The 21,313-nt window shown below is 43.4% G+C and overlaps 1 protein-coding gene across 1 annotated transcript in view; it reads right to left on the bottom strand.

Moving 5' to 3' along the window:
- The window catches only part of UBE2F (ubiquitin conjugating enzyme E2 F (putative)), a 60,207-nt gene that overhangs the window by 21,677 nt on the left and 17,217 nt on the right, over nt 1-21,313 (bottom strand). Inside the window, exons 6-8 of the mRNA XM_032189883.1 lie at nt 17,134-17,204; nt 11,761-11,818; nt 464-496 (exon numbers count right to left, since the gene is read on the bottom strand). Coding sequence (XP_032045774.1) covers nt 464-496; nt 11,761-11,818; nt 17,134-17,204 — 162 coding nt within the window. The remainder of the gene's footprint in view (nt 1-463; nt 497-11,760; nt 11,819-17,133; nt 17,205-21,313) is intronic.

The following is a 21,313-nucleotide window of genomic DNA, read 5'->3' as shown; positions in this document are numbered from 1 at the left end:
CCCATGGAGGTGCTCCTCAGCCAAGTTTCTCAAAGCCTGCCCTGCATGCCCTTGAGCATGCATGTAAGTATTCAAAGCACTGAGACTGCAGGACAGTGATTAATCCCTAAACATCGCTCTCAAAAACCCAAACACCAACACAATTTTCTGAGTGATGATGAATTTCTAGTTCGGGCAAAGCAGCAGAAGGAACCTCGTAGCCTGTGGAATATCCCAAGGAACTCATTACCAAAATATCCTGTAATAGATTTGCAACCAGAAGTAAAAATCTAGGAAAACATGGGCATTACAGACCATCTGTACGAGTCCTGCAGTTAACAAAAGCACAGACTGATTTTTATATTTACACAACACCCACTGAGGTCTGAGGGAACGACAACCTTACGAGGCAACATAAGGCGATGCTGAAACCATAGCAGGCAGGAAAAGGGAAAGTGGATAAGCAAAATATTCGTTTACTTACAGTAAATAAAGAGTTTAATCCCCAGACAACATCCTGCAAAAAGAAAAGCAAGGTCAGTTAGGCATGCATTACAGGTGTTTTGAACCAGCTGAAAAACTATTTTTTAAATATTAATCCATTAAGTTCCTGGAAATTAAATCTAGATTAAGGCCTTTTACTAGTTTAAATGAAAATACTGTAAAAGCTTCCACATCTCATGGATGCCTGATATTTACAAGTCACCGAAAAAAACAACACTCAAATAAAAATTCAGATCTTCCTGTGCATACAGGAACCTTATTCCTGTGGCTTCTGTGCACAAGGAGAGGAGGAATATCTTATATATCACCACCTGAGAACTGCAGTGTTTAGTTCAAACCATGGGTATGAAACTTAATTTAGCAATCAAGTCTAATAATTAAAAAATTAAAGTTATGTCAGCCAAGTATTTGAAACTGTGTCAAGAAAGAGAAAACAGAGTGATGCAGTATGAGCACAGTGACACTATCCTCACGTGAGCCTATGTCTCAAATTATTTTCTTGCCTTTAAGCATCTATTTTAAAAATATTTGAATAGAGAGGATTTGCAGTTGCTAAAAGCAGGAAGCTTCAGGGGAAACTGTCTCCAAATGTTCCCTCATTTGGTGTCAGCAAATGCAGCTTGTTTTGGGGCGTGCATCTCCAAAACACGTCCGTTAGCACTGACCTAGGAGCCAACACCCTCAATTACAAGGTTTTAAGACAACGCACAAAAACTAATTATTACGGGCTCAAAAGGATCACCCACCACCAACTCCAAGACTTTCTAGAGAAAAAAAAAAAAAAATCTTTAGCAGCAACGTAACTAAACTTCCCTGCTGCAAAACCCCAGTGAAGCCAGGGCACTGGAGCTCAGACCTACCAGGCAAACGTGCAAGCTCAGCGCTGCACGCCCTGCTCTTGCAGCCAGCTACCACTTGACTGCCTACCAACAAAATCCACGCCGCCTGATTTCCACTAGTGGGACAAAGACCACCCGTTAATTGTTTCCTGGCTAAAATGCACCCTTCACAATATAGCCTCAAAGGAAAAAGTGCCTCGCCACAGCCAAAAAGCTCCGATAAATGAGCGTATTTCTGCTTGTTTCCTGTTCTGGGCACATTAGCTGAAAGTGGAGGACCACAGAAATCCACATCCCCTAAAAAAATCTATCCAATTATGTCCTAATGCAAAAGACACCATGTCAGCATTATCTGAACAACAGCCTCTTACAGTCCCATTTTCCTTTGATCTTGCAGAAACAAGGTGCTCAGCGCAGCTACTTTTACTGACGCCAAGCTGCCCGGGAGAGCTGACGCTGCCACCGAGGATTTCTAGTTTGTGTCTTCTCCTAATGGAGCCTCGGAAACCAGCAGCTGGGGCGAGGACAGTGACTCTTTCAAATATATTCCTCACCCTCCCTGACAGCATGAACACAAACTGCAAAAAAAGGGGCACACCTGAGATACCTAAAAATTAGCTCCCCATATATTTGAAGACTGCAGTACTGAGCAGTCACCTCCACTCCCAACCAACCCTGCTGGCAGGTCTTTGGGAAATGATAGAAAGACTGCTCCAAAAAGTGGATGAAAGCCCTCATTTCGTCCTTTCCTGGTGTCCTGCTGTGGCAGCACCACAGCACGGCGATTTTGCTCTCCTCCTCTTGAAGGAGCCAGATTAAATTAATTTTTGAAGGGTTGGCTTTTGTCCACAGCACGTAGCAGCAGGCTGTGGCTGGGGACTGCCATGCAGAATTAGGATCCTGAGTGTTAGAAAACATCCAAAAGAGGTATAAGGAGCTCACCCTAGTGCACTGGGGTCTGCCCGTTTCCAAATCCTGCCTGAATGCCCACCAGATGGCACGGCCAAGGTTGCAAAGCCTTTACAGCTGTTAGCTACCAGCACGGCTAAAAACAGCCAAAAAAAGCAACTCATTCACAGGGTTTCTAAGACCCTGATCAGCTCACCTCCTTCTCCTACCTTTCAGGAGTCCTTTTCAAGTGTTACAGCCTCAGGTTTCCCCGAGCCTCCCCAAGAGGAGGCTCACACCCCCCAACAGCACCGCTTCTGCTCCACAACAAGCAGTCCTGAGCAAGTAGATGTTGCAGCTCAAGACAGAAATGTAATTTTTATCAGTTTTGTCTCCCACATTGTTTAGTAAACACCACATTTTTACGTCTCCCTGAATTGCTCCCAAATTCTCAGATGTCAAACCCTGTTTTTAAGGCTTCAGGATCTTTGATTATTGAATTCAAGCTGGCTTTGCAGAGAATCATATAAAAAAATAGCAAAACCCTCTCTAAGGCTGTAAGCTTTCAAAGTGCCGTACGTTCTCACAGCCATTCTAGAGACCAAAAAGCATAAAAGGAGGATTATTATTCTTCCTGAACAAGTCGTGTGCGAGATTCTTAAAATATGTTTCCACCAATTCAAGGTTTAGGATTTGCTGGATTCATTTGATGCCGTTGCAGGGTTCCGTAATAAGTAATGCTAAATTATTACTAGAGGACAACACTTGTCGTGAGCTTGAGGCTAGCCCAGATTTCAATCTAGGGTACTGAGAAAGCGAGGTGGGGTGGAACAGCTGAGCAGCAGTGAAACAAGCATTTGGGATTTGCAAAACGTGACAGTGTTGTACTGCAAAAATCATCACTTGGCTTTACGGACTTGGGCAGAGCTGCGAGCTGCATGCAGATGAGCCCCAATGCTTCATGTTTTCCTGCCCAACTGAATGGATTTGCAAGGCAAAGAACAGATTGAACAGTTCAAATAAGCTCAACTTCAGTTCTCCTTTAATGTAAAGTATCAACCCTGGCTCCAAACATCCACTGAACTTCTGGCTGAAAAGCTCTGAAAGCAGAAAGTTTTTATGTACGAGAATTTTAATGACTAATCTCATATACATGTGGGGCTGGGGTTGCCTTCAGATCTTAAGTATCTGTGCCTTTATGCAGCTCTGCTTCAGTAACACTTTTCTCACTCCCAAAACTTCAGAAAAAAACGCCTTTAAAAGAGAATGGAGCATGGGAATCTGCACGTTCACAGTGCAAACTGGAGAGGCTGTGTCCTTTACAATGATTTTTTTCTATTTGCTTCCATGTGCTTAGCATCACAGGTATGAGTGGTGGTAGTTTTTTTTAATTCCCTTCTGCTCTGTTAATTGGGAGCTGCAAGTATCACACCCGAACCAAGGAGCCCAGCAGGTTGAATCCCCAGTGTGAGTGAAATAAAGGGTATAAGTGAAAAAAAGGGTGTAATGGAGGAAAAGCATCCTTCTCACAGCACTGTAACTGTGTCGATGGTGAAGTCAACCAACTCAAGCAGCTCAGAGATCAACAGGCTGTTGGAAATAACCCTCTGTAAGTGCCCCTTTCACTTGTGGGCAAGGCGGTGTTGCATCCGAGGGAGATGTCAGAGGAAATCCCTGCCCGCAGGTTTATTTCTGGCATGCCGAATGAGTGGGAAAAAAAAAAATCCACCGCTGCAGCGACGCTTAAAGTTCAAGAGGAAAGAGGCAAAACGCTAAGTACAGCCTTTGAAGCAGCCTCTCCTGAGGCTGGGGACTCTCCAAGCCCGGCGCTCGCAGGGGGCCCTAACTCAGTGAGTCAGAGCACACCGCACGTGGCCCATCTCACAACCACTTCACAGAAGCGATGCCATTGAAACCATGTCAGAGACGAGCCTTCAGCTCCGGCTTTCGGATGTCTGGAGGAAAACAGCCACACAGCAGTTCTTTTGAAGGGCGAGCAAACATGGAAATTGTAAATTAAGGCTTTCCTGGAGCAGGCAAAGTATGTGTAGTACATTAATTTAAGCGAGGAACAGGCCAGACAAAAGCAGCTAATGAACTTCCAATCAAAGAAACTTCTTTAGAGATTCAAGGAGGATTTCTGATCCATTAGACTAATTAAATTAAAGCCCTTTGCTAAGCCATTTTTTATGTACAAGCAGTTTAACCCATTCCGATCGATGAAAGCAGCAGCAGCAGTCACTTAAACAAGCTGACGTCTGATGGGAGACTTCAAAAAATGAAGTGGCAGCTCCTGTAAAACGCATGCCAGGCTTCGTAGCTCACCATGTGGAAAGGGAAAATCCCACCTGCAAACTCAGCATGCGGAAAGCCAGGGGGCAGCTCACTCCTCTCCGCCTGCGGACCAGCCCAGGGTGATTTCCAGCTCCATTCACTTTCTGTCAGCTCTTCTTCCTCTCTTCATCTCAGCCTGCAATGCCGAGCATCCTTCATCCCACTCACACCCACCTTCCCTAGGGGCTGGAGGACTTCTTTCTGCCTCTTCAACATGCCTCCATGAACATCTTGCATTTCTCCCCATGGATTAACCACCTATTTGCAACTAATAATCTGTAACTGACTGTCCAAAACTTATAATTGGAGTTAAGAAAACATCAAGTTTTCATTCCAGAGGTGGCAGAACTTGGTTCACAAAAAAAAACAACACACACTTCCTTCCTAAAGAGTCCTCTCCCAAACACAAAATCTGCGTTTAACATTGCTTCCCCTGTCCTGCTCCTCTAATTTTGCAGGTAACATTGCTAAAATGTCTTGCAAAATGCCCATGCTGGGTGAAACACCGCTTCCACCCGCAGTAAGGGGATGTAGGGAGTGTCAGCTTTCCTCTCTCACAGCAGCAACCTGGCTTCTCACGTGCTTGCAGCCCCAGCCATACCAGCAGCTCACTTGGAGGGCTCTGGGGAACTTAAATGGCATGAGCTGCCCCAGTTAGCAAACACAAAAAAAAAAAAAAAAAGAAACAGGAGGAAGGCTGCTTCTGTGCTCAAACATACTGGAGGGAAGGAAATAGGAACAATTATCGTCTGTTCCTCTCCCAGGCTAAGGCAGCTGTGCATTGCCAAGCAGGCAGGAGCGCTCAGCTAAAATCCCCTACTTTTGTTCCTGACTCCTTGACTTTTGTCCCCAAGGTTACTCGGGAGCCAGCAGATAATCCGGGGGAAGTTGTTCCCAGGGGAACTCTTAATGAACTACTCCACGCTGATTATGTATGCCGAAGCGATCGCCCTCTGGAGACCAGACTACTCAACCGATTGAAGTTCAACACAAATTGGGCATTTCAGAAATCAACGGTTTGGGGAAAACAAGCAGAGTTTAATTAGGCTTACAATGCCTACTGAATTACACTATCCTACTGAATCACTCTAAAAAATCGCTAGTAATAACAGCGGCAGTGTTTAAAGCAAATATTTAAATACATTTTAAATGCCAGAGCCCTTTAAGAGCAAAAAAAAAAAAAAAAGGATTTGCAGAAGTTTTCTCTGTGAAGCAGAAGTTATCACAGGAGATTGATTTCTGTCAGTATTTTCACCGGTTTGGGCATGTACAGAGAGAAAAATCAAACCTGACAAAATTGGTAAAATGGGTTTATAAAATCAAGCTACAACACAACGTGCTCCTGCAGAAAAACTTCCCAAAGCTTATTTTGAGAAAAATACAATTGTGTCAGATCTACCCAGAAGACCGTATTCAGAGGTTTATAACTTCTCTTTAATGAACACTAGAGGTCTGATGGCGTTTGTCTGCTGCTTATTCAATTTCTAGAGGTAGAGGAGAAAAGGAAAGTAGTGAAAGCAACAACAATGGACATTTTAAGCATTTTAGAGAGCAAAGATATTGAAAAAACAGCAATCTTTTGCACTGCACTTTCCTTTAGATGACTGTCTTCACAGAAGGAGACACGAACCATGGAAAGGTAACTGGTGACAAAGCTGTGCCTTTTGCAGTAGTTGCAACCAGCTAATTTACTCGTGACCATCCCAGATGTTCAGAAATCCCTGTGTAACAGCCCGCAACACTCTCCAAACTACACCAGAAAGAAGGCTCTGAACCACCTGGAGCTCCTCCAACGCCAAGGCACTTATATTTGGAAGAATGGTGCACCTCCTGTCCTGGTTCCCAACCCACCCACCCTTTCCCGGTTCAAAGCCTCTCTCCTGGACCTGCCTCTGCTGCCTGCTTGCTAAATTTACTGTTTCTTCTTTATTTATCCACTTGCTTTATTGCTGGGCTGTTGTAACCTGCCACCGGTCCCTCTTCCTCCTCAGCTTGAAGGCAGGCAGCCTGCAGCCAGGCCAGGAGCTGCGAGCAGGTCAGGAGCTGCCCGTGGGAAGGAGATGAAGAAATGCGGTGTTATTTGCTAACGTACTGCGGGCTCTAACAGGACGTTGAGATGCCTGCAGATGCACTGCATTCAAAATGAGACCTGGAAAAGCCTTAATTTCAGCAGAAATCCCCTTCTTCAACCAGCCAGGCAGACACCCGGACACCCCTGCTCATCTCCAGAGCTTGGGGAGAGATGACACTGCAAGATACTTGGCTATTTGACTGCTCTTTTCAGCCCACGTGAAGGGAAAACACTACAAATACTCCCAGTGCTTTGAGGGAAACTGTCAGCAGGACCTGTGGGGACAGGGACCATACGTGACAGACCAGCACCCTTTCCCTCAGGGACACTCAGCAACCAGCATGCTTGCTTTCCTTTCCTTTAAAGATACCTTCAAAGGGGATACATTTTCCAGAAGCTCAGGTTTGTAATCTCGATAATCACATCCAAGAAGATCCCAGAAGCTGGCTGTAAGATTCATTAAATCGGGAATCTCCTTGCAAAGCTGTGCCTTACGTTCTGATCCTCCTGCGCAGTAAGAGCTGGCATCTGTGCTCTTGGGTACAGCCGTCGAGCCTTCAGTTTTCTTCCTTTGGCACATTTCTCTTCCTTGCTTTGCCAGTATGGGGGACGAACATATTCCATCTAGGAAGGCAGCTTTCACAAGCAGGTGCTTTGATGCTTCTGCGTACAGCGGGAAGGCCCTTTGCAAGGTGGGATTTGGAGAAATCAATAGCACAACATGAATCAGGAGTGATTCTACCAGGGTGACAGCAAACTGCGTTACCGTAATGCTGGCTGAGAAAGAAGGAGCAGCAGCAGCAAGAATTGAATTAGAAGAGCACAGAACATACAGGCTTACTCTTTTTCTCTTCATCTTGAAGGCAGTGACAGTCATTGTCAGTTTAAAAGACTCCTCTACGCTAATTGCATACAATTTTGACAGCAGACCACCTATTTTCATTAAGACAATGAATGAAGGCTTTGTGCTTACACCAAAGCTTTTAAAACTGTGCTTAAACATTGGTAAGTGGAAAAATTAAGCCAGGACCTTCTGATTTATTTCTCCACGACACTGCGGTTTGACATTTGCATGATTTCAAATAAGATAACTTCACTGCCTGAAGACAACGGCAGAACAAATACAAATAGGACATTTTCCCAGCTAATAATACATGCTAATTAAATAAGCAAACCTCTTAAGGACACACTTCAAATAATGGTAGTTAATTTGAAATGAGCCATAATTAATAAAAAAGGTATTAAAGGAATTATCTAATAACACAAACATATTTCTTAGCCTGGTATCTGAAGCTATGGGAAATTAATTGCTGAAAAGAAGTATTTTTTCCTACAGGATGGTACCAAAAGCTGTCTGCACAGCAACAGCTCAAGAAAACCTTGATGATTCCCACTCCAGCTCTTATCTCTATTGACAGCAGTGCCACAAACACGACAGAACCAGCTCTTTAAAATACCTTAACAAAGAACTGAAATGCATATGCATCCTAGCAGCAAACATTAAAACCCTACAGAAAAAGACCAAATACTCCCTTGAATATTCATCATTAATTTTAAAACACTGTTTTTAACATCACCATGCGCAGCCCTCTGGAGTCAGAGTTGCACATAAGTGCTTTGATTATTTTTATGGTTCATAAATCAGTCACTGACCAATTTCCAGTTGTAGCTCGTTGGAGGTAATTGCAGAAGAAACAGCTTGACTTTTAGAACCAATTAGGCAATCACAATACATGGATCCACTCTTTTTTTTTTTTTTTTTAATCAATCGCCCGAGATAATTTCACAGCAAAGTCAAAACAAACATTCGAGAGAAAGCTGATGAGCGCCGGGGGGGCTGCCTTAACCAGGCAGATGATAGTTATGGTGAACACGGCACGAGGAGATGTTTGTTGGGGAATAACAGGAGCTAATGAAGTATTTTCGAGTCCAAATTTGGAACTACAGAGGGTACAAGAAGCAGGCTGTCAAAGCAAAGGTAATATTGCTATTTCATAGCAGGTATCTATTTAAAAGCTGGTAGCTTTAGTAAAGTAAAAATCTGAGAACTGAATGAATTAAAGCCAGCTATCCACTTTCCACCTGGGTAAGTCCAGCTTAGACCATTAGACCTAAAAAATGAGAAAAGCAAACTACCCAGATAGTTCCAGCAGGGGCATAAAGTGGCTTCTGCAGCCCCCCACTTTCTGAACACTATTTTAGAGAGAAGCATGCAAGTAAAACAATGCAGGACCTCATGGTTCAGAGACAGAAAGGTAAGTGAGCTCTTGCTGGCTCTAAAGAAGCAAAAGATTACCCAGGAGGATCAGTCAGGAAGTAGTGCATTGGTTTTTACACAGTCCCTGCTCTACGGAGCAAGCTGCTACCAGAATTTATCTGAGAATTTAGAGCTCAGGAGTGTTTCTATGGATACAGACAATATTTGCAATTGCATCACTGGTGCTAAAACACAGATTGTTTTAAAAATATTAACCTACTCATGATCATCTTCAGGGTTAAAAAAACAACTTTCCTTGCAACTTGCTTGGAACGTATCTAATCCAGGCACATTCCTTAGCCCCTTCCCTAGCACACAGGCTGCACCTCCCTGCAGTCCATGGAAACACATTCAGCTATGGGAAGTGGAAGAAAGCACCGTGCTTGATACCAAAAGTGTAAAAAAAAGAAAGTCACAGTAGTTTATTTCAAAGGATTTTTCCTTCAAGAGCTCTGCTGCCACCGCAAGGATGTGGAAGATGGCACAATCTGAAAGTTTTAAAGCTTGGGTCCTCTGAAAGTTTAAGCATGTAACATACGAATGGATGTGGTAGCAGAAAACCTACAACCAAGCTGGTTTGGTTTCTGCCTGTGGCTTTTGAGGTTTTTGTTACCCATTGAAATGGCTTTATTAATGCACTCAGAATGGCTGCATCAGTAATGTTTGACAGTATTTGTTGTAGAAACCCAATACATCCCGCCCATTCTCCAAGAAAATATTTCAGCAGTATTTCAGAGCACTGTACTTGACAAAGTCGGGCACTATTCCTCCACAAAACCAGGCTGCCTTCGTATTCTCAGTGAGTGGCGTACAAAACACTGACTTTCACATCTGCCACTGGCCAGGACCAGATATTTTCCATAGTGCTACTGCGCAAATTCACATGGTATTCAGCCTGGGGAGATGAGCTACGTCCTCCCAGCCACGGTGCCCGAGTGTTGGAAAGGATTCAGGAAGGCTGGATTAATGGGTGCGGAGATAAAAGCGAGCCGTGTCGGATCGAATGGCTCCAGTTTGCCACCAGTCACCCTCGCACACTGCTCCACGCAATTCTCTGGTGTGCAGTGATCATGTACCTACCAGAGAATGATTCATGTGGATGGCAAATCCTGTGTTTTTGTGGCTACACTGCAGATAAACCAGCACAATTCTGTGTTTTCCAGCTCAGAATTGCATGGAGCCTGCATATTTTAAATGGACTCTCTGATAAACTTTACAGATTTTAAGCTATAAAATGTGACCTTGCATTTGTGGTGCTTCAACATCCAATGGGAATAAGGAAATCCAGATGGGATGCTAGATTTATTTTACTTTACCTTATGGAAGGTAAAAATGCCCTAAATTACTTCATAAATAATCTACTTATTATTTAAGTAACTTGACTCTCCTGGTAGCTGAGATTCCAGGATGTTTCCTCTTTGAAATCAATCACATGCAATTAGTAAACTGATGCAAGAATAGAACGGAAAAGAAAATTAATACGCATCTTCCGTCCTCGCTGAGGATAGGAAGTCAAATGCAGTGTCAATAATTATTGGCACCCATGGGCTTAACACACAGCAGTACTTTAATCCCCAGGGGAAATACCATAAACAAAGCTAGAACAGAAAAATCTATGTGCATTCTTGTCGAGTTGTAATATTGGTATTGTAATTTTCTAATTGTCTGAAGCTTAAACATTTGTCGTCCAAAAACTTTCTCTGGGAATGAAATACAGGAACAGAACCAGTTAATTTAATTACCCAGTGTCTTGATTTAAGCTAATAAAAAATTGTATTTACTGATGAAAAATAAGCAAAGAGAAAAAAACACAGATGAACACACACTGATTGTACTTCACTTTTACAGGAAATCAGATCACTCATGAAGAGATTTTTAGAGACAAGTAGGTTGCATAGCTCCAAAAAGGAGATTAAGTATTCAATAAAATTCTTTTTCAATTTGCCTTTTAAAAAGAAAAACACCTGACGTGTACCCTTTATTGACCCAGTTAGTGCTCCTTGAGAAGCAATTCTGTCGGGTTTCCTGTTAAGAGCTACAGAAATTATTGCTCAGCACTCTGTGAGACTTCTGACAGCAAGGTCACATAGCAGCAAATGGACAACAAAGCACCTTCTATCTCCAGACAGGAGCAGTTCCTGCACTGAATCAGATGTCCTCAGTGACCATCCCAAGAGTACTTCATATGGGAGCTATGGCTCTGGACTTGTTAGCATCACCCAGATGTTGGGGGAGCAACCTCTGAAGCCATTCTGTGATCGTGGTGGCAGTTAGTTCCCTCCTGCAGTTATCAGAACAACTTAACACTGCCTCAATTACACAGTATTTAAGTGCAGAGATGTTGCTCACTCCTTCAAACACCTGGGATGAAACAAAATTCAAGGCAGTACAGCCCAATTCTATGCGCCATGTGGTGTTTCTCCCAAATGCGTTGTGCCCTTTACACCTCCCCAGATCATCTCTATGCAAAAAAAAAGTTTGTGAGACAGCCTATTGATCTGTCAGAAATGTAAACGCAATGGAAATTGAGAGGGCTATGGATTACTGTTAGTCCTGCTGACATCATGCTGTCATATTTGCTGCCTGGGTTTAAAAACGGTGAAGAAATCAGATCACCTTTGCTGAGAGTGGTTTTTTTTGGGTCAAACATAGTCCTATCATTCTTTTCAACTTTTTATCAGTCAAATCAGCTACACTAAAGCTAGCAGAAGTTTCTATACTCAGCACTGTACTTGTTGCTTCAGTGTTGTCACCAGCAGAACTTGAAAAACTACAAAACCACACAGCTGTTTCTACAGCAAACTGCATTACCCGTCTCTCTGCAAGTCCATAAAAGTATTTGAACAGGTACATCTAGTTTGAGGTACGTATCTAAAAGGAAACGGTACCTTTAACGTTCTAGTTGGAGCCCAGCCAGTGCCATCAATTGAATGTTCTCTCAATAAACTGAAAAAAAAAAGACAGACGTATTACACAGTGTAACTTCTAGTTAAACTTTGTCAGAAGTCTTCTCAGAAAGCATTAACACCGTTGGAAGAAATTGCATTGTTAGAGTTACAGACCTCTTACACCTGGTACCGGTGTCCTAGAACTACGTTCTTCACAGAGCTCATTACAGGTTTCCTGATCTGAGCCCGGCTTTGTTAAAAAAAAAAAATCAAATTATTTTGTTTAAGTGTACCAAATGTGACAGCAGGCCTCATGACACAGCCTGACGCTGAGCCTTTCTGTTCCCCTGAGCACAGACACACGTGTGTGCCCCAGTCCAGAACACGTTCATCTTTGGTGCCAGACCAAAGCATGCCAACAGAGCAAATCTGGTGGGAGGCACCATGTCCTGCCACATTCGATCCCCTGAAGAGGATTTGTTTGGAGGGATAACTAATGAGCAGCAATGAGGATTAGTACCCTCTTCTGTCAAAGGACTTCAGCTGCTCAAAATCAGGTAGAATAAAATTAAATAGCTCTGGTTTGTCTCTTCAGGAAGGTTTTGTGACAGCCATAACATCAACAGATGTGTGCCAAACCTCCGGGGACCCAGAACAGGGAATTCTGAAGGCAAAATCTTAGAGGCAGCTTCTCATCTTCCAGCAGGTGAGCTGCATGGCATGCAGAACATTTTAAGGCTTTACAGGCAAACTCAATATCGCACGTACCCCCAGCTTGAAACCATGAAGCACTTTGTTAATTAGTCTGTGAAAAACGGATTGCTACAGAAGAAAAGAGTTCCTTATGAACTGTAATACACTCTTATCATTTATATCAATGTAAATAAAGCATGGACTTTCCTACGTGCACGCACACCGTATAGGAATGTTACACAACCTGCCTGTCATGTTAAATATTAAGTCCACTGAAACTGTTGACCCATTTACAAGATGAAAGCGTTGAGGTGCATTCAGTTGGCTGGGCATTCCTGGACCTTTTCTTGGTAAATCCATCAGCAGTTCTGAGAAGTCCTGGAGCCTAGCACACAATTTAGAAGTTTCAAAAGTCTTGGAAAATTGACAAAAGAACTCTTGCTCACGTTTGTGAGAGCAAAGGCAATCATCTGAATAAGGAAGAGGATCTGGAAAACTTCAAGCATCATCTCACAATCGTGCCTTCCTCTGTTAAGAAGCAATGAAACTGAAAACATACAGTATCGAGGCACAAAAATTCATCAGCAACAGTAGCTTCTACTACTAAAGTACCAGGGTTAAAGAGAAATAAATTATATTTATTAATTATTCTTTTATTCTTAAAATATTCTTAAATTATTCTTTTTTTGTGCAACATTACTCCTGGTTCCCTGTACAGATGCTAGGACCAGGATGAATGCACTCGTCAAGACTATCCCATCTTAACTGCACTGCTAATCTCATTTCTGTGCCTTTGAAAAGATTAAACATGTCATTAACACAAGCACGGCCCCAAAACTAATTTAAATAACATTAAAAAGAGCATATTGTGGCTGTGTCTTTTGATTGTATTACAGAAGTATAAGCAAAAATGCTACTGAACAGGCAACAGCCAGGATTCTCAGATTTTGAGGAGATAATGGGCTTTTTGAGCTTCCTTTCTGGCTGCTGCTCTGAATTCTGCTCCCCTCTTCCTGCTCATACATAGCTCCCTGAGAACCTAAGAACGAGGAGTAAGTGAACACATATAATAAGAAAGCCTGAGAGTATCCACTGAGAGAGCTCAAGGTGCCTGAGCACATCAGCCAAGCCTCGTTAACACCCTTCAAGCTCCCCAAGCTCCTCTCTGTGCGAATCTCCAGCTGGGGATGCTCAGCAGCCAGGCCTGGAGAGGAGACACTCATACCCCTTGTAGAGCTCTGGCAGGAAAGCAGTGACGACAGATAATTGTACCTTTGCCTCCTGTTTCTGATCTGCTGATGTAATTCAGTTTTAGAGCAGCATCCTCTTTCTTCCTACAGATTGGGAGTGATCATTATGCCCCGAAGCAAATCCTTTTTCTGTGCAGGGTGCCTAGAAATTGCATCTCACGTTCTCCACGACGTTGACCTAGATACAACTGCCAGGCAGCTTGGAGGTCTGAACGGCGATCTGCTCTCAGCACTTCACACGAACCAACAGCAGAAGGAAGACCAAAGCCAGCAGAAAGGAGCCAAGTACATCCTGAATTAGGGGATGAGCAAGCCTCTGCGGGTAGCTCCTGTTCAAAGGGGATGAGTCCTGCTGCCACGGAGGAGCTGGTTAGCACCAAGATCTTGTATCACACAACCTGCAGAGCTTTCCTCCTCCACCTGCTGCTTCAAGATGCTGCCCTCAACAAGCTCCCAGCCAAGCTACAGGAGCCACGTGTTCTAGCAGGGACACCTGATGGGCTGGAAAACCCACCAGGTTTTTAATTTGAAGTCACTACTGTAAAACTGCCAGGACTTGGCTGCATCATAGCAGGCTGCTGGAAGGCTTATCCAGCATGATGTGCTTCTTTGTGATGCTGTAGAATGAGTGTGCCTCCAGAAAGGGAAGGGTAAGCAAATTCTGCAGTTTCAGCAGCACTTCTGACCCCTAGAGCTGGTTACTAAAGGCACTCACTGCTGCTGAAGGGACAGGAGGGTAAGTGCCAGGGTCTGAGCAGTTTACCAGGCAGGTAACCTACCTGGGAACTGGGGTGGTCGGTGAAAGAGCATTCCCAGCTGTAGTCGGATCTGACAGAAGCCAAGCACACCCTCAGTGATGGGAAGTGGGAACTGCTCCTCATATCGCTAAGGAGACCTCACCAGAGCAGGATTTCAAGTCCCTGTATCTGAGTCGCCGTGGGAATACGGTGAGCTCACTATTTCTGAATGTACGGTAACCAAAACAGCCACCAGAATGCTCTGCCCTCTGTTCTGCATTCATTTCCACGAATACCTTCTCCTGCTGTGACTTCACTTGTGCATGGAGAAAAAATGAGGAAGTTTCTTTTTAAATACATAGCAGCCTAAAAAAACTACGCAGAAACAACTACTGAGCTGGGAACTACACGGCTCTAGCAAGCTGAAAACTTTCTGAAACACCAGTTGACACGATTATAGCTTAACTAAAAAGAAAAAACAAAGATACTGTAATGGGGGGTCAGTCCCAGAGGATGACTGCTTTACATGAACATCTCAGACAAATGTCTATCAACACAAAGCATCAGTTCCAACAAAAGTTTTGCCTTCCAAAACATTTTGCCCAGAGAAAATGAAGTGGTGGGTGCCCTGGCAGTGCCCAAGGCCAGGCTGGATGGGCTCTGAGGTTCTTCCAGCCTCCTGTGAGTCTGTGGTTCCTTTAGCCAACACAAAGCATCAGGCGAGGTAAGCTTGAATTAAGGTATGATAATACAATTATATGATAATATACCCATGATAATACAGCTCATCAGTTCCAAACACTTCTGCATTCATCACCCTTTAACACCGTGCCATGAACTCAGGGCACCAGTGGCAGGAGGACACATCCACCAACACGGAGCAGCTCACTGTGTTTTCCTTCTGGGTACCTTGACGCTTCCTATCCACATGTGGAGTGGAAACAACATCCATAATTACGGTCCAGACCAAATTTGAGTAGCTGCAATTCATACAGCAGAGGAATAATGGTTTTTTGTGCCCAAAACTTGGTACAAATTTAATCATTTGCTGTCTTTTAAATGGGGACCATTACCTACCACGACATACCATGGTGTAAGGTGTGTTTAGCAGAAAACAGATGGAAAAATACTGGTACTAAATTTTTTTGCTGCTTAAAAAAAATACCTGAAGCTATTTTTATGTAAATACCCTGGTAGAAGTTGATTGCAGGTACTATATATAGACTGCATTCTCTGTTATAACAGGCAGAAAGTAGTCGGGGTTATTTTAGCTTTTCCATCTAAATGGTAAGACATTTCAAAGGTTTAATATGCTTAAGTATCTGACAATCAAATAAAGCTGACATTTCAGTGCAGATGCCAAAGAAATGACTTCACTTCATTAAGCAGAATTATGATGTTCCAACACTACATTTATCTGTCATAATTAAAACCATTTTTAAGGCTCGAAACACTGAAATATCCTCAAGAGTGCAGGGAGGCTTTGTTTAACCTCGGAAGACGCAGCACTGCAGGCAGAGCTTCAACTTTCAGCTATCTTTTGGTATCCAGCATTTCCTGCTGACTGGTTCCACACAGCTCCTCTACTCACACCTTTACTCAGTCTTTTAGGCTAACAACATCCAGGCTCTGACCCTGTCCAACGCCAGGTACATGCTGAGCTGTCCGAGGCTGGTTCCCATCACCTTTTGATGGCATTAGCTTCTCGGAAGCACGGAGCAGCCCATGGAGGCTAAAAGCACTGATATCAGCTCATTAGCTGTTATCAACCCACCAGCTTCACCTGCCTAGAAAGGGAGAGACTACCCTGAGAAAGCTTCATTTGTAGCCAGGACCTCGTTCACAGCACTAAAATGATTTTTAAACCTAGAGGGGAAAAAAACATCTATCTTTTAAGCACTAATTTGCTACACATGGTGCTAACTGGTTTGGATTTTCAGAGCAGCCTTCAGTCGTTCTTCCATTGCTTATGCTTCATTTAATTTGTGTCCCATTAACTTGAGAAATGAGGGCCATGCTTCTCATGTCTGTTTATGTTTACTTTCTGGCCAATTTCACCATCCCGCACTCGAGATGAAACGGTGAATTTACGAAGTTTCAGAAAAACTGATTTTGAAGAGGAAACATTTACTGTCAGGCAAAAAGGCAGAGCACCATAAACTCGTCCCTGTTGTAAAAGTGACCTTTTGTGCTTCCTATTTTGACTTATACCTACCCAATTCTCTTTTGCTATAACAAGTAAATGCGTCTTTTAGCAGATATTAAATGTGAAAATAACAGCAAATACAGAATAGTTACTGTCAAAGTTAAATTATTCGTTTTCCTTATATGAAATAGAGTTTCCAAGCACTTAACACGTTTGGAAATAAAGTAACTGAAGCCTTCAGTCCTCTCAAATCCTGAGGACTATTCGTCTACGAAGGGAGGAAAAGTTAAATAAATAAATAAATAATTTCTCTAGATTGGATTTTATACTTTTACCCTAAATAGAACAAAATGTTAAGACTGAACCTAAAGAGCCAGATTCTACCCAGTCTCTAAGGAACAGCAAGAACACTTTCAGTACATTTGTGTGGTCCTAAAGGTCACACACCAGTCTCATTTCCAAAATCTGTTGAAGAAGTAATACTGACATGAAAATTACATGCAACATTTTATGACACAAAGGCATAAAAAAAAAACGCTGTTGCTACCTTAAGCAGATTTCTCCCATCTCTGTAATGTTCGGATGCCAGATTCTTGTCAAGCATTTTACTTTTGGAGGCTGTCAGGATAGAAAACAAATTGCAACGTTATCCTTTAAAATAAAGCCAAATCACTGCTACAAGTCACAGAACTGCAAAGGGAAATGTATTTGATATTCACAGCCTAGGTTCGCATGTTAAAGACCCCAGTAATATAATCTACAGGAGGTACACCAGCTTTCTCTGCCCTTTTAGCTTCTCTCCACTCTTTACAAATCATGGGCTGGTACCGGGCCTTTTCCTAGAAAAAAGCAATTTTGAAGAAAGACAAGAAAATTTATACTCTTCTCCTACCTCCTTCAGGGAAAGGAAACCAAAAACCACTCGATGTTATTTAGTTTCTCAACACTTAACTAGTAAGACAACAATTTGAACTGCATAACTACTAAGTGTTTTTCTACATGGTTTATCCAAGTTTTGGGGGGTTTGTTAAAAAAACAGCAGAGGGTGTAATGATAAGTGAATAGGAGTAGTAAGAGAAATGTGAAGAAGGGCAGTTACATCCAAACTCAAGATATTAAGTTAAAAAGACTTATTTTCAGGCAAGACCACCGGATTTCTCAATTGCACAGCGAATTTTGAAATACAGATCCTTAAAACACAGCCTCATTTCCTCTACTTTTGGAAGTAAACAAAGCACGGGTCATAAAAACACCAGTAGCTAAGCAACAGCACATGATCCCATCCCTGTTCTCCAGCTGAGGATGTGCAGTTTTCAATCAAGCAGATTAGTTTTTACAGTAGGCATACTGGAACATCAGCCCGGCCCAGTCCTTTCGTAGCTTCAATTAAAGGCGGTAGGATAAATGGGGAGCTATTTTCCTCTCCCGGCTCCCAAGCTGCCCTCAGCCCAGAAGAGGAGCAGCTCTAAGAGCTGTGCCTACATGGCGGTGTGTTTTGGCTCGCTGCTTTCTTCTCAGTTCCCCAAAATCTCCGTAAAATATGGAGATGCAACTTTTTAACCTTCCAAATCCCCAAATGTTCACCTTGGAAGCTTTCTAAGAGCCCAACCTTCCGGCAGCTACGCCCTCACACTGTTTTGAAAGATGTCTGGCTCTCAAAAAAGGGGAAAGCAGCGGTATTTATTCCGTGCTGGTAGCTCGAGATAAAAGAGCAAATTTCACCATACGTGCCTTCACACAGAGAATGTAGTAATGAATAGAAAAAATGAGTTCTAAGCAAACTAAATCTTTACAAAAAATCCCTAAATCCTCACAGTTACTCAGAGCGAAGTAACTTGTCTCAATTTTGAGTAATACGGTTACAAAAGAATTCATTTATCCTTTCACCACAGCGCTTTTCATCTCTACAAATTAGAAAAACCCACTCCTGACAGTAAGACAAAGGTTTTCTTTTTCTCTCCCCTTCTCCTTCTGTTCGGAAGACAGGCAGGACACCTGCAGCACTGCCACAAACCGTCCTTCAGACAGAACTTCTCTGAGCAATCGTTGAGTTTTCCTTAAATCGGGGAACCCACACAAGCTTTCCTTGCCATGATGTTTCCCTTGAGCACCTCGAACCATCTCCAGGTCATACACGGGACACTTTGCCCAGCAAAGCTTAAAAAAATCCATGTACTTTGCTGTTTATAAGCTCACCTTTCCCCTCAGGTGCTGGAGGATGCATGCATAGATCCAAACTCAAACACAGCAGCAAATTGAGTGATTTCCTTCTCCATCCCTAAGCAGCCACTGATATTTTCTTATTTGCCAGAAGAACCAAGAAGAGCAGCTCTGCTGCTAAATCCCTGGCTTTTGGCCTCTGCCTAAGGCATCCCATGTCATAAAAACCTTGGAAAACCATAGAGTCCCTAAGCCTCTCTATGCCAACAACATGATAGATGAAAACCACGGGAGCTGCAAACCAGGGCTGGCTTGTGGAGTCACCTTGGCTTTATGTCCTCGTCAAACCACATCTGTGCTATTTATCAGGTTTGGTTCCTTAAAGCATCAGGTCCCCAGTCTTGCAGCACTCATTGCTTCATTAGCTGGCACCTCAAGGCAGAAAAAATTTGTTTTAAATCGTACATCCCCTGGACAGTGGATTTTTTAAATTAAATTAAAATAAAAAACAATTGTTCCCATTTCTGAGTGCCTCCTGTTTCTGGGTAGCTGGTCAATGAATAAAGCAGTGCTTGGGAAACAGATGCTGCAGAGCCAGGGGTCGGGCAGCAGCCCGTGGCACTGAAGGCATCTGCTGTGCACTCCACCACCACTTGGCTTGCCAGTCCCCAGCTTCCTCTGATGTCTCTGATGTGGGTGACAGCAGCGTTCATTCCCGGAGCTCTGTGTGAGCACAAACCCTGGCAAGCCTCTCCTCGCTGTTCACAAACACGAAGGTTTGTGTACTAAGGGCATCTTCCTGCGTGTTTTCGCAGGCAAGAAGCACACAGTCGCTTTTTTTTCCCCCAAATATGTAGTGTTTAACAGCACAGTGGGTGCACCCACATTCCCTACCTGGGACAGCAGGGAGCCCTTGTATAGAAGCCAACACTGAAATTTCTTCCAGTACTTCAGCAATTACCTCTACATCACAATTGAGGAAAAAATTGGAGCTTTAAAAGCAATTCAGAAAAGGAAAAGTTAAGTTTTGACCTTCTAGAGACTTTTAATGCCACAAGAAGAGCCCTGATAGCTAAACATCAATCCCCTTCCTTCTACCAGCACAGCATCTTACCACAGAGTAGCTCTGACTTCAGGGGGAAAAAGGCCTCCCGGGACAATGTTTTTTTTTCTCTTTTTGTATTCAGACCATGGCCAGTGCTTACAGGAAAAGCTAACAGAGTCTGGAAAACATCAGAAGCTCAAGCCTAGCAGTTTTCTGTGTCTTGCCTGTAAAACAGTGCTATAAAAATGAAGCAAGTCTTGGCTGTGAAGAGAAATCAAGGCGACCAGAAGACTTTGGATGTGAGCAGAGGGCTCTGCAGGCACCAGGGTTTCCTAAGGCAGGCAGCCTGAATCAGATGTGTACAGAAGGAACAGATCTGAGGTGCACAGATTCCTTTTGGAATATATTTTTGGGTGAATTCCTCCCTTCAGGATGTTTTTTACCCCATCTGTCCCTGGAAAGCAGGCCTGCCCGTTCAGGACCACGTGCATACACTCGCATCCTTGTCACCAACTGTGCTTCCCTCCTTAGGGCTGCAGGAAGCATTCAGGTTAGTTAATTATGGATACAGCAGCAGAACCCCTACAATACTTTATTTCCTTACAGCTGATCAGAACAAGCATCCCCGGTACCACACAGAGCAGCTCAGCGATGCTGCAGTGCCTGATGAGCCAGCTGGGTGCTCTGCTCACAAAAAAAGAGGCAGCTCTTCATGATGGAGCTCGCTCCAGAGCATCCCTCCCACACTTTAGGCTCTTGAATCTTTGCCCAGAGGAAGTGTACGGCCGAGGTGCCAGGAGCTGGAGCATGCCTGACTCAGGAATACACGGAGCAGAGGATCAGCTACTTCCCTACATTCACTTCTTACCCAGAAATGAAGTCAGCCCCCAGCGCTTCGCTCCCTGGACAGAGCAGCACGCCCCAGCTGCACATCACAACACAAAGCCTTCCACGTCTTCCCTCTGCCATCATCCTACACAGCTGCTTCTTTTTCCAAGGCGAAAGCTGAATGCTTGCTCATGAGGAATGAAGGGGGAAGACAATTCCCCAGGGGAGCAATGAACATAAGGGATGTGGGCAACAGCTGGCTACAGAAATTATAGGATGCTGTTACAGAAACTACACTACAAATTACGCATTTGATAGCATTAAAACCAGATTTTTTTCTGATATACAAGCTCAAGAAATTAACTGGAAAATGATGGCTATAATGACTGCCTGGTGCTTATACTGCTACCAACACAGCCATGCTCAGCATCACTGCAGGCAGCTTGATGTGTGATATCCCAACCTCACCTGTAGGCTGGAAAAGCACTGGCCCCTCTAAAGAGAGGTTAAAAACATCACCACTGCTGATCTCAGTTTCCTCCTGCCTGGCAGAACAACAAACCACACTATTTTCACAATATTTCTGAATATGTACACGTTCATTAATAACCTGGCCAGCCCTCAACATTCAGCCACCTGCATTTTGCTTTTTTTAAATAAATGGCACAAAGGCAAACTTCACCTTTGTGCTGAA

This window comes from Aythya fuligula, chromosome 6, assembly GCF_009819795.1.
Source record: "Aythya fuligula isolate bAytFul2 chromosome 6, bAytFul2.pri, whole genome shotgun sequence".
Lineage (NCBI taxonomy): Eukaryota > Metazoa > Chordata > Aves > Anseriformes > Anatidae > Aythya > Aythya fuligula.
This window is presented reverse-complemented; position numbering and strand designations above follow the sequence as displayed.